This window comes from Tachysurus fulvidraco, chromosome 5 (genome assembly GCF_022655615.1).
Source record: "Tachysurus fulvidraco isolate hzauxx_2018 chromosome 5, HZAU_PFXX_2.0, whole genome shotgun sequence".
NCBI lineage: Eukaryota > Metazoa > Chordata > Actinopteri > Siluriformes > Bagridae > Tachysurus > Tachysurus fulvidraco.
Genome location: NC_062522.1, coordinates 10,867,750 through 10,884,771, shown reverse-complemented (window position 1 = coordinate 10,884,771; position 17,022 = coordinate 10,867,750). Strand labels below are relative to the sequence as shown.

The following is a 17,022-nucleotide window of genomic DNA, read 5'->3' as shown; positions in this document are numbered from 1 at the left end:
TAAATGCGATTTTCTCCTTTTTAACTTTGTGACTATTTGTTTAAAAATGATAGAACTAGCCTGTAGTTTCCTTTATATATATTTATATACTTATAAATATAAGTATACGTACTTACTTTATATATATATATATATTCCTATATTTATATACTTTATATATATATATATATATATATATATATATATATATATATATATATATATATATATAAATAAAATAAAAAATGTCCAAATTTGTCAAAGTGAAGTTTTTCTCATGCACCAACACAATATACAACCTTTTGCAGCCCGTCAGCAAGCACTTCAAAATTTTATTTCCTTTCTCAAACACCCCCTGTGACTTGGATGTAAAGCAGCAAGTTGTAGCGATAACAGGATGACATTTAACCAGTCGACTGTGTTCTGATAACAGGAAATGTTTCATCTTGGCACAATGCCAAAGCAATTCTAGCATTTTCCTTTCTCTTATTGTAAGGTAAAAGAGAAATAACATGAATGCATCACAGAAACGTGACATACCACCGGTTCTGTTTCAGAAACTGTACCCACCATATCGCCAGTTTCCTAAAGGTAGAGCTGATACTTCAGATCACAGCTGGATGGTGCTGTTGCCTGCAGGCTCTCTCAGGAGTTTAATGGCTGCAGTCTGGAATTGGGGCAAATAGAGAGGAACGTTTGAATCACCGGAATCTGAAATCTGCTCCTTTGTTGCATCGTCCTCCTTAAACTTCTCCTCCAGCTCATCTTCTTCTTCCTCTTCATTCATTCCTATGTAGTAGAGCTCTTTGGACACTTGTATGCTCTCTGAAGCTTCATCCTCTTGTTCTGACGTTTCAGAAAACTCCTCCACTGAGTTGTAGGAGCAAGAGTTACGTGGATTGATGGCATCAGAAGAGGATTGGCGTTCCAGCTCGCAGAGGCCTCCAGGGAAGGAGCCGGAGATGTCCGAGTTATTGGCAGAGAAGTTGCCTTCGTCGCTGGAGCTGCTCAGACTCTCCTGCTGCTTCCTCTGAAGGACAGGCTGATCAAACACCAGGATAGTGGAGTACCTTACAGAGGACTGACCTGACGTGTCAGGGCTTGCAGATACGGTGGACGTATCGAGAGAAAGAGGATCTAATGATCCTTCTATGGATGAGAGATTGTTGCTTTTGGCTTCGGTATCGACTGAACGGTGAAGGAGTGCCTTCTCTTCCTGGTCATCTTCCAGAACAAACAGTTTCTCAACAATTTCCACCTCACACACATTTTCAGAAGTCGGAAGAAGCGGACAAGCAGTGAGGCCTTCATGATGACTGAATAGGTTGCCATCCAACTGCAAAGAGATAGAGAAAAATCTTCATCATTTATTTACTCATGTTGAATAAAGTTTTTATTTCACTGCTAGACGAGGCTTTCACTTTCTCTCTCGTTGTCTCTCTCGTTCATTTCACCAGTTCACCATAAACCAAAGTGTGGTTAATTTAAAAAAAAAACTAATCATAAGCTCTTGTTTTCTGTGAGAGAGAGAGAGAGAGATAGCACCCAAGCAGCTGCATACATCGACGAATTCTTATTTCAGATTTAAGTGCATTCTGTATTAAACCTGACTACTGACTGCTTTACTACACACCAACCTGTCCGTCACAAATTATAAAGCAGAGGCAAACATTTTATTAGGCCAATGACTGTATATCAAATGTACGCCCCACTTAGCAATAACATTTCTAAGAACAAAATATTTCTCATTAACAATACATTTAAAATCTGACCTTTTTGAAATCTATCCCCTTGGCCCAAGAGCAGTTGTTTGGATTTGGGACGTCCCTCCACATCAGCTTTTTCAATCTGAAAAGAAAATGGAATTGGTTTTTGAGGATACAGAAAAAAGGAGGGAGAGAAAATAAGATTTCATGCCTAAACTAGTCTACAGGGAGTGTGACCAAACTACAACGTCAGTAAGATCAGTGGAATCATGAAGGATCAATGACATCATATACAGTACATGTATTCAGAACAGCTACATTGTACCTCTGCATACTGTACATTCTACAAAGTGTTACTGTACTGTCATTCATTCATTCATTTTCTACCGCTTATCTGAACTTATCGGGTCACGGGGAGCCTGGCAGGCATCATCGGGCATCAAGGCAGGATACACCCTGGACGGAGTGCCAACCCATCGCAGGGCACACACACACACACTCTCATTCACTCACGTACACACTCCGGACAATTTTCCAGAGATGCCAATCAACCTACCATGCATGTCTTTGGACCAGGGGAGGAAACTGGAGTACCCGGAGGAAACCCCCGAGGCACAGGGGGAACATGCAAACTCCACACACACAAGGCAGAGGCGGGAATCGACCCCCCGACCCTGGAGGTGTGAGGCAAACATGCTAACCACTAAGCCACCGTGCCCCCTCTCTGTACTGTCATAATGATATAATTTTTCTAAAAGATGCACAGATTTGATTTTGACGGTAGGGATTAGCATAAAACCTAATGTCCTGTGGCACAAGATCATTTTTCCCATTTAAAGTCATTGGTACGTATATGTTTTTCCCTGTTCTTTACATCAATGCAATGTACACAAATGTACACACACACACACACACACACACACACACACACACACACACACACACACACACACACACACACAAATGAAAACAGAAACAAGCAATTTTATAAAATATCTAAAAATACATAAAAATACATAAAATACACAAAAACTCAAACAAGGTGTATGTAAATCTGTTGCTTTTAAACTAATTTTATAAATAAATGACCAACAGCTCACTCTGCAAAAACCGAGCCACACATCCATATTTATATGATAGATCCGACTTTCTTTCCTTCGTTAATGGCCATCCTCATTTCCTGTGAATATTAGTGAACTGTACAATACATTACTAAGTAAACAGGAAGAAGGTCATTTGTAACTCTACATAAGAACATATGATGCATGGAATTTTCCTGCAAGGTGCTTGTGAAGTAAAACTAATCTGACTAATGGATATAATGAGGCCAGTAATCAAATGCATTAGCAGAGAATAGGTGAATTTTATAACCAGTGTGCCCTTGAACACAGCACAGCGAGCAATGCTGTGCATTATATATTCCAGAAAACTTTTTTCTCCTTTTCTCTCGTCTGCTCTCAGGTTCACTGAACCATAAGGATGTCTGCAGTCCTGTCACTGTCCTTTCATTCAGTACACGAGTTCGGACAGAATCAGTGATCAATCAGTATTTAAAAGCGCTAATCTTCTTTCACATAACGTTTAAGAAATGCTTTTTTTTTTTTTGTTCTGACCAATTTTTTGTTTAACTTTGATACAATCTTCTTTGACAAATACAAAGTTTTTCCAGAGGTAGATGATGACTTACTGGTTTTGCGAGATGATCAAGGTGACAAACAGGACGACAAAGAGGAAGGCGATGATCATGAGAAGCATGTAGGCTGCAGGGTCACTTCGCACAGCTGCAAAACAACAGCACAGCTTTCAGAGGGATTAAAGGACATGCTGAGATTTACCTCAGAAACCTAGAGATGTGGTGGAGAACACTTTTGCCAGGTCGCACATAGATCGCTTTTACTTCCCCTATAGCAAAAATAAGGAACGGTTTAAAATCCTTGCCAAGTGTTCTGTATAATCTGTAGTGCTACTTTGTAATGCAGTTTTCATAGGTGCAACATCTACAGTTTAGACTGTGCATTTTTATGATTTTTGACACCTTGCTTTTCTGTTTTTCAGCTGAAGAGATGGTCAGACTCGGCATGATAAAAATTCTCCTGGCAGAATAGCTAATTAACTGAAGAGGACTGGATGCTGATGCTAATAGTGATAATTATGACCCGTGAATCACAAACCTGTCAGCCAATAAAAACCATGTGGATGGGAAAAACTGAAAAAAAAAGATGGAGGCTCTTCTGATTATTAATGGTCAGTTCAGCACTAAGCAACAATCTCCATTTTCTAACATGCCTATAGGCATGGCTGCCCCAACACACACACACACACACACACACACACACACACACACACACACACACACACACACACACACACACACACACACACACACACACTACTTCCTTAACGTTTTGGTCAATTTCTGGTTTTGACTTTGCTTCAGGTTGGTTTTCTCTTTTCTCTTGCTTGTGCCTAGTGTCTATTAAAATGTTTTACCTGAACCTGCATCCAGTCTCAGCATCTCTCCCAGCAGCACTCACACTGGATTATCTCCTCACTGTTTTCTTATTGTTATTTGGTGCATTTTGGAAAAAATAGCCATTTTATCTATGAACGTACGGTATGCTGGTATTTCCGTGGTCAACTTTCTCTCTCTCTCTCTCTCTCTCTCTCTCTCTCTCTCTCTCTCTCTCTGTTAAAGCTGGCACCTCTGAACATTTCTTATTCAATTCCAGACTATGAATTAGCTGTATGTTACCTGTGCATCTCACTGCCTCCCCTTCACCATCCACAAACACAGGGTACAGTTTAAACTCCTCTGTGCCGTAAAAAGGCCCTGTGTGAAAAACAGTGTGTTAATATCCACAAACATGACATATTTTCATTTATTTGATTTTGCAAGTTTTTACAGATGTTTTAATGATCTTTTATCCCAATGAGCTAAATCTCACACACTTCCTGCACATGACCAGTAACATGCCTTGAATAGCATCAGATTATTAATTATTGTTTGGTGTAAGGCTGTTTGTTCTTGTTCGCATCAGATTCTATTTTTGTTGTCAGAAATAAACACAAAGGGGAAAAAAGACCCTCCCTTACCACTTTTACCCTTACTCAGAATGTCCTGAGTCATTTCCTGAGTCATTTCATCCTATTTTTAATAAAACTGTACATCCATTTCAACATAATACTTATTGCACACAGCTGCCTGACTTATTTTATTTACTTAGCTATGGCTAGTAAATCTTAATAAAACAGTTAACACAGGGTACCGTATATGCTGGGTAGGAATGGTGCATCGTATATTTTATTAGAATCGATATTATGCCAAAGAAACCAAATTAAATTCCACTCTACAAAATTCATTTCCATCAAAAAAAGACAAATAAATATCCAATATAAACACTATATCTAAGAGAGTGTGATAGAGTCTCCACCACAGTGCATCAGCAGGCAGTAAACACATTTATTGTAAGTTATTTCTGCCACTAAAATTTCAGCACAAAAGTTACAAACTTACGGCAAAGCTGAAGGTCCCTGGCGGTTGAAGCGACTCTGAGCCACTCTACTCTTCCATCTGACGCCCAGCCCTGGCTAGAGACACCGCTCTGCTCCTGCCACTCAAGGACGAATGAAAGGAGTGACGGCTGCTCACTCAACAGGCTCCAGGACAGGAACACACACGATGCATTAGCGGTGACGTGGAACCAACGCACACACTGTCCTGAAAACAGGATATACAAAAGCCATGTATTCAACAACAGCCCGGACAGTGATGTGTTGTTTGTCAATGAGTCGACTCCTTGAGTTGATTCTTTTAAGTAAGCTAACTCTCATTAGCCATAAAATGGTAAAAAAAAAAAAATGCAGTTAATTATTTTAGCATAACACCGATTAGCATTAGAATCTCACTGTTTTCAAGTAGCATTTTATATACATTCAATTTTGATATAAAACAAAACATTTTGTGATGCTCATGTTTTTTCCCCACTTCGTAGGTCGAACATGCTGAGAAGGGAAATGACATAATCATGGGGTTATGAAGAACAAAGAAAATAAATCCCAGCAGCACCATTATCAGCAGGTGAATGTGAAAATAGACAGATGGTGATAAAATGACAAGACGCCATTATAAATTACATAATATTATGGATTAGATGGGTTTTTACTTCTACTAAATGAAAGATTGCTTTTTCACATATTTAAAGTGATTTCATATTAAAGAAAGCAAGACGAAGCATAATGTTATTTTGAAAGAAAAGTGCTACCGGAGCCGAACTATAAGAGACGCCAACATCGTGATAACATGAGTACATGTTTACAAAAAAAAAAAAACTGCATAATAACTGCAACAACAGCCGTTGTCCTTCCTGTCACAGGAACGTTCTATAAGCAAATAGACAGGACTCTGTGTCTAAACAACAAACAGCTCTTTTACTAAAGCAATTAGCCTAAATGCTTAATGGGTGAGCTAAAATAGAAGAACACACAAACATGATGATAAGCAAGAGCATGATTTAAAAAAAAAATTCTGACATGCAGTACAGAAGACGAGCTTCTCTAAAGCTCCCTGGTCGGTGTCAGTGTGCAGGGTTATGACTGCTACATTAACAGTTTATTAACTCACGTTTTGGCTGACGCACCAGAGTCATGTTACTATTCTCGGCTGAGGAACCTAAAGAATTACGAGACATGACTGTGATGCTATGGACTTCCTCTCTCCATTGGAATGTGTAAAATGAGCTTGGGGCAATGATGTCATCTGACCACACGTTGCCCCCTGAAGTCTGGTGCACAACTACGAGTCCCTGCACACAGATGGCTGCTTCCACTTCTGGAAGTGGCTGTGAGACAACAGAAGTGAAAATAATGAGAAATTATTTTATAAAAAATGTTTTTTTTTATTGATCTGAATAATTACAAATTTGTAATTGCTGCATCCATACTTGATCTTGCAAGTATGGATGCAGCGATAGCAATTAATATTTAATTTCAAGTATTTTTTATACTGATTTACTAATGATACTGAATGTTGATGCAATTTCCCAACAGGACTTTACACTTTCAACTAACTAAAGAAGGAAGCATAATATAGGAAAATAAAAAGGAATGATTCATTCCCTTTCATACATTTTATGTACTTTTATACTTAAGTCTATATATGTTTACAATTTATTTTACTGCATTGTGAGAATCTTAGATTTTTTTGCACACTGTACAGTATTATATACAGTAAGCACACTGGTCAGTGCTATTTTGTATTTCGTGTTTGTCCTGTAGTGTTTTTACTGTTTGTTTGCACAGTTTTTGTCTCAAGGTTGAACACAATTCACTTTATGTGGCTAGGACAACTGAAGTCTTTAGCACTGTGTTGTTTTATGTAGCTTCATGCCATTTTATGTAGCACCATGGTCCTGGAGAATCATTATTTAATTTCACTATATACTTTATCAACTATTTATGGATGAAATGACAATAAAAGCTTCTTGACTTGACTCATTGCCACTTATTAATGACACAGTTGATGCAAATCAAGTGCAAAAACCCAGGATAAAGTCTGTATTACCTTAAAAAGCAGAGTAACATTTGTGTAAGGTTCAGGAGTCTCTTGTATAATTCGCCAGAAGTCTGGCCCCATCTCTGGTGCTGAAATCAAACAAGCAGAGTGCCATAATAACCAGCACATCATGAAGTATTAAAGGTAGGGTCTCCTTTGTTTGAGAAATGCTTTAGAAAACTGTGTTGGGCCGCGAAACTAAACAAAAACAAAACAAATGTGTAGCCAATGAGCAGAAAGGGGCGGGTCTTGTCAATATGTGGCCGGAGAGAGTGTTCAGTGCGCATATGTGTGACATTAGCAGAAAGTGGTTTTAACACTGACATGGAGGATAAAAACAAAGAAAGAAAGTGAAGAAAGGCTTACGATAAGGCAAGAAGTAGGACGTGTTAATCTTTCCAGCGCTGGAGAGAACTGAAGGAGCAGGAAGTTGGCCACATATTCACAGGTTGGAGTTTCCTGAGTCAATAACTCCTGAGCTAAACGCTGTTACTACACAAATAACACCTCTTTTCTATCATAGTAATGTAGAGAGGCAGCTACAACCGCGTTTTGCTAGTAACAGCGTTTAGCTCAGGAGTTATTAACTCGGGAAACTCCAATCTGTGAATATGCGGCCAACTTTACTTAAGACGCCGAGGCGCTTTATTTCCTTCTCGGTAGAAGATTAACGTTGGTTTTGCTTTGTTTCATAGAACTTTGCATGATTATGCTTGTGTGTCATTTTTGCATCTGCAATCGTATTGTTCTCCCCTTCAGCTATGATAAAGACACATTTCTTTCCATTATTTGCCTGGGTTACGTATGTATGTGTGGGCGGAGCTATCAATACAGGGGTGGGACCCATTTGGGTTAGGGGCGTGTTTGTTTTGGTGATTTCAAATGCCAACATTTGCTTTCAAACAAGAGACCATACCTTTAATATCTATGTGACATTGTGTTTTCCAAACACATCTAAGAGCTCACTCAGGTTCTTTGCTCTCGTACAAGGCCCAAGAAATGAAATACACTAACCGTGTAATTCAGGTATGTTATAAAAGTGCAAAAACATCTAAGGAGCTATATGGACTAGAGCTGAAACAGCAGACAAATATTATAGTAAAAAGAAGCCATATTTAGAGGCTTAGTTAAATGTGTCTGTCTCCAGAATTTATATAATTATAAATTCAAATGAATGTCAAATGATTTTCTCCTTTCTTTTTTTCAAATATTAAAAAACATGATCAAAAAATATAACTTTTCCTCAATGTTATTATTATTCAGCAAGACTAGGGGCCGTGTTGGAAAACACTTTTAATAATCCCCACAAACATGTGTATCACTCATCTTATTTAGACATTTAACATTTATTTAGATATTTAAATTAACTGTAGCATTAATTTTAATAATAAAACAAATAAGCCAAATAATCTAATATCGGTACGAAAAATGAAGCCCACAAAGACCAACATGGACAACACATTAATGAACATGGTAATGGATGATTAGTAGAAAGATTAACAAGTAAGGCTGAAGAAAGTTCGATTATTTAAACTTAGACTCCAGATTTCAGTAAGCCATCATTATTTAGTAACATGCTGGCATGTTATTTGGACTTATTTTAGTCATGGATTGAACAGACGTTTCTCAGTGCAAGTCAACTTCAGAAACACTTTCAACTACCATCTGTTAATTACTTAATAAGTGTTATGCTTTGTGGTAAATAATATATAAGAGGCTCACCTTTAACGTTATAAACCGAGGACGCATGAGTATAACTCCAGTCGCTCCAGTAACCCGGGCCGTTAAGTCTTCGGCAACGCACCTGAACCTGGTACTGTATGCACGGATCCAGTACCGTAAATGTTGCCCGTGACTCTAGGAGAGAGCCAAACACCTGTGAAGGACACAAATGTGAATCAGTAATTATGTGGTATCCTAGGGGTTAAGGTGTTGGACTACCAATCAGAAGGTTGTAAGTTTGATTCCCAGGTCCACCAGGCTGCCACTGCTTGGCCCCTGAGCAAAGCCCTTAACCCTAAATTGCTCAGTTGTATAAAACGAGATAAAATGTAAGTCGCTCTGGATAAGTGCTGGAAATGTAAATGAAATGTAATTACTGCACAACAAAAAAATACACGTCATCAAAAGGTTTGCCTCTCTATGAATTGTAAACAGAAAATCCCATTAAACAGCTTAAATTTACTCCACTCAATAGCATAGAGTAAGAATTACAAGAATTTATCTAGCTGCTAGCATTCAAACTCATATGCCATGTGAACCAGTCGGAAGAGGCCACATTGGTCAATTTTTAAATATGCAGCTATATAAATTCTTGTAAACACAATCTGCTTTACCACATACCACCTTAGCTCAAGCAAAATATTGTCTATCTGACAAATTCATCCTCTCTGACTGTAAGCTTTTGTTGATGTTATGGCCATGTGCCTTTGTTTGTGTTTAGCCTTGATACTAGCTTGGTTTGTCTGCCCTTATACCACGTTTTGGGTGATCTCAAGCATTACTGAACTTGTTTTCTCTTAGTATCTGGTTATCTTGGTACTGTATATTGTTATCCCTTGGAGCATGGAATCAGATTTTATTTTTATACCTTGACGTTACCTTCCTAGTTATTTTCCCAGCTATGGATGTCAACTAGGATGTCTGATTGCCCTTGCGATTACGCCTCACTCCTGTCTCTAACGTCACACGATTACGGAAACTCAAATCTTTCCTTACCTTCCACTTTAAATCTACCATGCCATGCATAGATACATAGCGTAGCTCATATTGCAGATCATAAGCAGGCAGGTAAGGACGCTTCCAGGTTGCACTTAGTGTCTTGTTGGGTAAAGTGACTGCTTTCAGTTCTGAGGGTGGAGACGGTTTCACTGGAGAACAGAAATATAACTGTGTGTCACTATTGTCATTTCCCTTCTCATGGAAAGATGTTTCCCTGAAATCACTGTGTACAACTGTGTAAAAAAAAAAAGGTACTTCTCAAAAACTCACCACAGTCTATAGGTGACACAAAGACAGGAAGTGACCTCACTTTGTTATATCCGTCCTCTACCACTAGCCATAGCTTATAGCAGGAGATCAGGCTTAGGTCTTGCAGGGTGCACTGATAATAATCTCCAGCTCCAGCTGTGCATTCCTCCACATCAACCATGGGATCTCCTTGTGCTTGAGTCAGGGTACCTTCTTCATATTGTATCTCGTCACACGTTCGCCGATAACGTCTAAAAAAATCCAAAAGAAAGGACATAGAGAACATAAGGGTGTTATGAGACTAGAAGCTAACAGCTTACATGCCATACTATGGAATGCAGTCCTATCTATCTATCTATCTATCTATCTATCTATCTATCTATCTATCTATCTATCTATCTATCTATCTATCTATCTATCTATCTATCTATCTATCTATCTATCTATCTATCTATCTATCTATCTATCTATCTATCTAAGAGGTCAAACAAAATAGACAAAGATGGAGGACAGGGTCCTGATGGAATAGTAGTCTTGCTAGTAAGGAGCTTTACTAGTAAATGTAACGGGAGTTAATTGCATGCCAAATGCAGCTAAATAGAGCTAAACAGCCAAATAAATGCTGTTTAGAGTTTTGTATAAATGTTAAGGAAAATGAAAGTAATCTATATTATTTAATGAGGGACAAGGTGCAGCCGGTAACGTTGCCTCACAGCTTCAGGGTCCCTGGTTCTCTTTGGTTCTCATGTTTTCTCTGTGACTGCAAGGTTCTCATATTTCCTCCAAGTTACCACATGTGTCAATGTGTGTAGGTTGCCCTGCTGTTGACTCACATCTGAATAAACGAACGGTTCCTTGTTAATAATAATAAATCTATTTTAGCTATCTATGTCAGCAAGATCGCCAGTAGGACTCCTACTGATTTTCATATCAGCAAAGCCGATGTTCCAGCCAGCATTTATTTCTACACTAGAGTGAAAGAATCCTTAATAATATAACATCATAATCAAAAAGATCTAAAAAGAAGGGTGTGTGAATCTGCATACCTGTACAGGAAGCGTATCACAGCCCACGCACTCTTATTCCATTTACAGGTCATTGTATCGACACTGGAATGCTGCTCGGTTGTACAGGTTATATTTGCATCAAAGAATCCTGAAAATGAAGGCATTATAAATAACTGCACATAGGGAAATTTCATTACTCATAAAAATAAATAAATAAATAAATACTTATGGGGACAAACTGATATTTGGGTTGGGCATATAAATTGATTAATATTCCACTTGATTAATCCCTTGGTATAATGATAGTGACGTTCAGAAACATCTTTAAAGATCAGTCAGTTCAACAGTCAATAGTTACAGAATGTGGTAGACACCCTTATCTAATATTTATACAACGGAGGTGTTGAGGGTTAAATTCCTTAATCAAGGGCCCATACAGTAGGTGGCAGCTTGGGATTTGAACTCACAACGATGTGAGAAGTAAGTCAATGCCGTAAATTGTGAACAACCACTTCCCACTTGTTTCATGCAACAACACGATTCAAAACACAACCACTTCAAATTTCTATGACCTTAAACTAATCGTTAATGGTTAAGCATTAAAAGGGAACTGTTGCTGCCAATCTGTGACATGTTGCTTATCTGGCCCTCGAAAGCAAGACATTTTATGTAACTTGACCTTCAGAAACTGCAGTTGAATGTATAGTAATTCTCTACTAATTGACATCTTGTGTCAATGAGAAAAGAATCAGAGCTTGCAATTTGTCTCACCTTCTACATAGACCTTGGTGTAGGCAATGCTGCACTTATAGCTCTGTTCAAACGGGTAACAGCACAGAAGCGTATCAAAGCCAGGCTCTTTCGACCTGATAGTGACTGCGCTGACTCTTTCGTTAATCGTCTGGTACTGGCTTTCTGGAAGCACCAGGCCATTCAGCATCCAAACAGCCTTACTGGCTGTCCGGCTGTGGTTGTGAACCACACCATACACTGTTACTTCTGCTCCAGGCCTGGTGAACACTTCAGCAGGGATGTAACTCACTGTTGTGAAGAAGAAAAAAAAACAGAGCCAAGAATAAATCAGAGGTATAAAAGGTATACAGAATAACTTGCAAGTAAAGAACGTGACAAGATGTATCATACGGCTAGTGTATTATGTTATATATTTGTGATGTGGAGAGCTCTACAGTCGTTTTGCAGGCACTCCAGGGAAATGTCCAGAAAGTTATAATAACAAACAACATGCACATGGAGTTAGTTAATACAGTATCTTGCTGATGCTCCACGTAAAAAAAATAAATAAATCTTGAGAAATTGTTAATATGGTGAATTTTCTCAGGAAACAAATGTTCACAGCTGTTATAACACAAGTGATATCAGGAACGGTTAAAAGGATTTTACAGATGTTCACAGACATTCTACAACACTTATATAGATAAATGGACAGAAATGGGTCAAATAATAAAATACCTTTTTTTTTATTTAATTTTATAAAAACATTATGTAAGTCGTTATAGGAAAACAAGGAACTTCGGAATAAGGCCCATTGCTTCTCCTGATGCAATCAGTGATATTTATAATATCGTCCCTGTCGTTTTATTTTATTTATGTGAAATGCTACATATAATTTTCTGATATCCATCTTCTAATCTGTGGTTTCTTCAGAGGTTATGCAAACCAAGTACATCAAACACAACCAAACATTTCCAGGGAATAAGTTCAACTAAAGATTGAAGTGTAATTTAAAGCTGTTTAAGCAGGTAGACAATCCAGAAAGAAAGCTCATGTTTTGCATGGTATGGTTTGGCTTATTTGTCTCAGAAGCTTCCTGTCAGCAGCTGATCATCCATCTTCAATTTCTATCATCATCTCATCAAGCACATTGAACCTTTCGATGTAGGTTACTATGGCGACTAAGCCTAACAAGTGTTTGACAAATGCACTATAATCCTGCTCCTATCATGCTGCAAGTGAAAGAACTAAAACAAACTTAAAAAAAAAAAAAAACTCACAAGACAAGCGTGCATATGTTTTATGGTTTTTTTTTTGTTTTTTTTTTGTGGAAAGATAGGAGTTGATTATTGCAGCTTAATAAAGTGCAATATACAATGGACATTGTCACGAAACAGCTTTACAGAAATATAAAATGTAGGATACATTTAAAAATGTATTTCTAATGAGCAAGCCAGAGGCAATGGTGGTAAGGAAAAACTCCCTGAGACGATTTGAGGAAGAAACCTTGAGAGGAACAAGAGGATCCAGAGAAGAACCCAGATGAATGTGAACACGGAAAGACTTCAGATGTCAAGTCGTCATGTTGGAAAAGCAGCGACGGGATTTATTCTTATTTTATTTCCTTACACTTTTTTTTCTAGGAGATTGAATTATTTTTCGTCAGCAATAATAGTATCTGGCAAAAATATTTGTTTACCATAAGACTGTAAAGCTAATGGCAGTAAAGCTAAGGACATGACTGACAGGAGAAATTGAAAGACAAGCAAGCAGAAAAATATTTTTATCATGAAGAGGATCATGTGAAAAGACAATAAATAGGAAAATGAGGATGACAATCTTCATGACAATCCAGCACCAAACCATATAAAAATGTCTACAAAGACCCTGCAGATATCACACCTATTGTCGCTCTTCCCCATCCTCCTCCTCCTCCTCCTCCTCGCCAGGCTCACTTTATGAGCCGTGTCCTTATGCTCCACAATTCTCTGGACTGCTGCTTTTGCTCTGCTTTCTGATTCAGTATTCTTTAATTAACCTCTTGCTAAAATCTTGCACATGCATCCCAGCTTTCCAAACCTGTTTTGGTAGACTTCTGGGACCAAACCTTATAGACTTCTAATAAAAAAAAATGATCTGATTGAAAGAGGAAAGTGTGAATGGTGCTCACGATGATTTAAAGCACACCAAATCATCCGTGTGCTTGGTGCCATGAGTATTTATGGTCCAGTGGAAGTGAAATGATGATCATTTTGTACTGACATTTTGAGGGTCAACAGCACCATGAAGATAATTATAGAACTGTACAGAAGCACCGTACTGCAGTTTTCACTAGCAAACTCTCAACTGTCTTTTTATTATCTATATCATTAAAAACAATGAGCCAATGGGACAAATGACATTTTTAAATTAAGCATATACTGAGAAGAGTGTTGGCCATGTTGTGAGTCATGTTGCAGCTTTTATCTTCACTACTCAGTAATTCATACAGATACGTGGTGTTAAATGAGCAGTACTGCCTTGCCAGGTAATATTGCTATAGGAAAAATGACAAAATTATAAGCTGCAAAAATAAATAAATAAATAAATAAATAGATAAATAAATAAATAAATAAATAAATAAATAAATAAATAAATAAATAAATAAATGTAACAAGATTAAAGAAGTGCACATTGGGCAGCTGTTTTTCCAAGATGGAGAACAAGATGGACACCAATTAGCTACCTTTCTCCTGGATGGGTACTATGCAGTGGCTTGTGTTAGAAATAATAAACACTCCAGAATAATAACTGCATCACTATTTTGCGTGTATAAAATTCCATCATAACTACTCACAGAAAGATAGGATACAGCTCCCCTGGCTAAAGGCCTTTCTCAAAGATCCAACCGTAGCCACTGGGCCATAATGCCGACCTTCTGATCAGCAGGCTGGCATTGACAGAGGCATAACCATTGAGGCACCACTGCCAGGGAACATATTAACCACCATAGGTTCTTGGAGATGGGACTGCATTTACATAGGAATGGATAAAAGGTGAGGATAATTGTTTGTAGCTCATCTTGTAAATGATAGAGGTCACTTTCTATTCAGTTCACCTTTAATTACTAAGTTTACACACCTCCAGATAAAATAGCTCTGCAACAGGTTATCGGCAGCACTCAGAAAGTCGTCAGGATCCAGATCCCAGACCATACTGCTTACAACAAAGCAACACATATCTACAGGACTCCCACTTGACCCTGTCATCATTTGTTTGTTCTCCTGCCATCTAGAAGGTGGATCAAGAACATCTGCTTATGCAATGTGTAGCGGTTTATTCCCAAAGGCCATCATCTTAATGAATCAGACCAACTCACTGAAACGACATACTCCACCTCCACACACACAAAGCTTTCAATCTCATAATCCACTGAAATACACCAGCAAAACACCACTAATTATAAGCCTTCCTTTTAGTAATAACTGCATATCACCATTGCATTGTTACTATGAATTTAATTCTATTACCTCTCTATTACCTCTCTGTTTTAAAAAAGTACGCACATTACGTTCCCTGCCACTTTACAAGGCAGCAGTAGATTTTTATTACGGTATAATTTTTGCTCTAATAAACTATTCTACCGTTAAATCTTCGTTTAAATGAGCAAACAAAAAAAGCATATCACAAGTCAAGTTCTTTTCTGATTTACTTGTTGACTATTAAAATAGCTACAGTCATACAACCGCTAATACTGATATGAATACTAATTTATTTATTTATTTCTATTTGTCTGTCTGTCTGTCTGTCCTGTCCTATACAGTACTGTATGGGCAACACATGAAAAAGCTATGGTGTAGTGAAGGCACACCCAAATGGAAAATATGAATACACACTGATGTCATAAATTATACCAGCATCAGCCTGTGCAATAAAACTAAAGTACATGATTGCAAAGGGGCGGAAAGTTTCCGGTAAATTTCCAGAAACTTTCCACGGGAACTTAATCTGGGGAATTTTGGAAATATTCCAAATTGGAAACTTTACGGGAATTTATGGAAATTTACGGGAATTTACAGGAATTTATGGGAATTATTTGGCAATATAGGGAAATTTATATAAACTATATCATATACAAACATAAATAAACACGTTGTTTGGTTATAAGCAGACATGCACGCAAGGTAATACACATTTTATCTTGACTGATTTAATTGTAAGTAGAATTTTAATTGATTATTTCATTGAGAAACACAAAAGCATAATAAACATTATTATGCCTGTAATAAACATAATAAACTTAATTATTGTAATAAACATACTTCCCTATGATTGCATTTCTTATGTATATTTTGTCCTTTAGTTTTTTTCACAAAAGAGAAACAGCATTAACCCTACACTATACCCTAGGTCTACTTACAAGTGCAAATCATCATTCTCACACATAAATGACATTAAAACGAGTAATCACACATCCCTCACAGCCCAGGACCTGCATCACTGTATGTGTATAGGGCTGACAACATATACACCCGATTTCACTGCTCTTGTGATATATAAAAACATTCATTTCTCTCATTAGAAGGCAACCAAAACTTAGAGACTATTATTGATATGGCTGTTGTAGTATAAATACAGTAGTATACTAAAAAATATCACTCATATTGCAAGCCAGATCTCTTCGGCCCCTCATTGGGATGCTTTTCATGAACTGGCCCACATGAGAAACTAATTGAATAGCCCTACCCTATACTCATGAAGATATTATGCTGTATCTTTTTACACCCACAAATACTGCAGAGAATTCAAAACAGATTTCACACGCGCGCACACACACACAGTAGCCATTGGGCTGACTCATTGTTATCATCTGGTCCCAGTGGTGAGACATTCAAATATGTATCCTCTGTGATATTACCATTCAATGTTCAGTGTAAAATGAATAAGAGCTTTCATGGCAAAATAATGACAAATATAATTGGTGAACCTAAAAGTGGCCACATAAGAAAAAAGGTGCATCACTAATCATTTTTAGCTACTCAGTATAATAAATGGTTACAAAGCAACAAGGACTCTATGGTCTATGGTTAAAGAGCTA

At 37.7% G+C, this 17,022-nt stretch overlaps 1 protein-coding gene across 3 annotated transcripts in view; it reads right to left on the bottom strand.

The window, feature by feature from the left end:
* Positions 1-294: 294 nt before the first annotated feature.
* The window catches only part of lepr (leptin receptor), a 49,410-nt gene continuing 32,682 nt past the window's right edge, over positions 295-17,022 (bottom strand). For all 3 annotated transcript variants that reach the window (XM_047814074.1, XM_027147263.2, XM_027147261.2), the window contains 12 exons: positions 11,985-12,254; positions 11,253-11,361; positions 10,228-10,457; positions 9,955-10,106; positions 8,959-9,112; positions 7,246-7,325; positions 6,307-6,523; positions 5,200-5,403; positions 4,438-4,515; positions 3,373-3,466; positions 1,752-1,827; positions 295-1,315 (listed from right to left, as the gene is read on the bottom strand). In XM_047814074.1, coding sequence (XP_047670030.1) covers positions 590-1,315; positions 1,752-1,827; positions 3,373-3,466; positions 4,438-4,515; positions 5,200-5,403; positions 6,307-6,523; positions 7,246-7,325; positions 8,959-9,112; positions 9,955-10,106; positions 10,228-10,457; positions 11,253-11,361; positions 11,985-12,254 — 2,390 coding nt within the window. In that variant the 3' untranslated portion in view covers positions 295-589. The remainder of the gene's footprint in view (positions 1,316-1,751; positions 1,828-3,372; positions 3,467-4,437; positions 4,516-5,199; positions 5,404-6,306; positions 6,524-7,245; positions 7,326-8,958; positions 9,113-9,954; positions 10,107-10,227; positions 10,458-11,252; positions 11,362-11,984; positions 12,255-17,022) is intronic.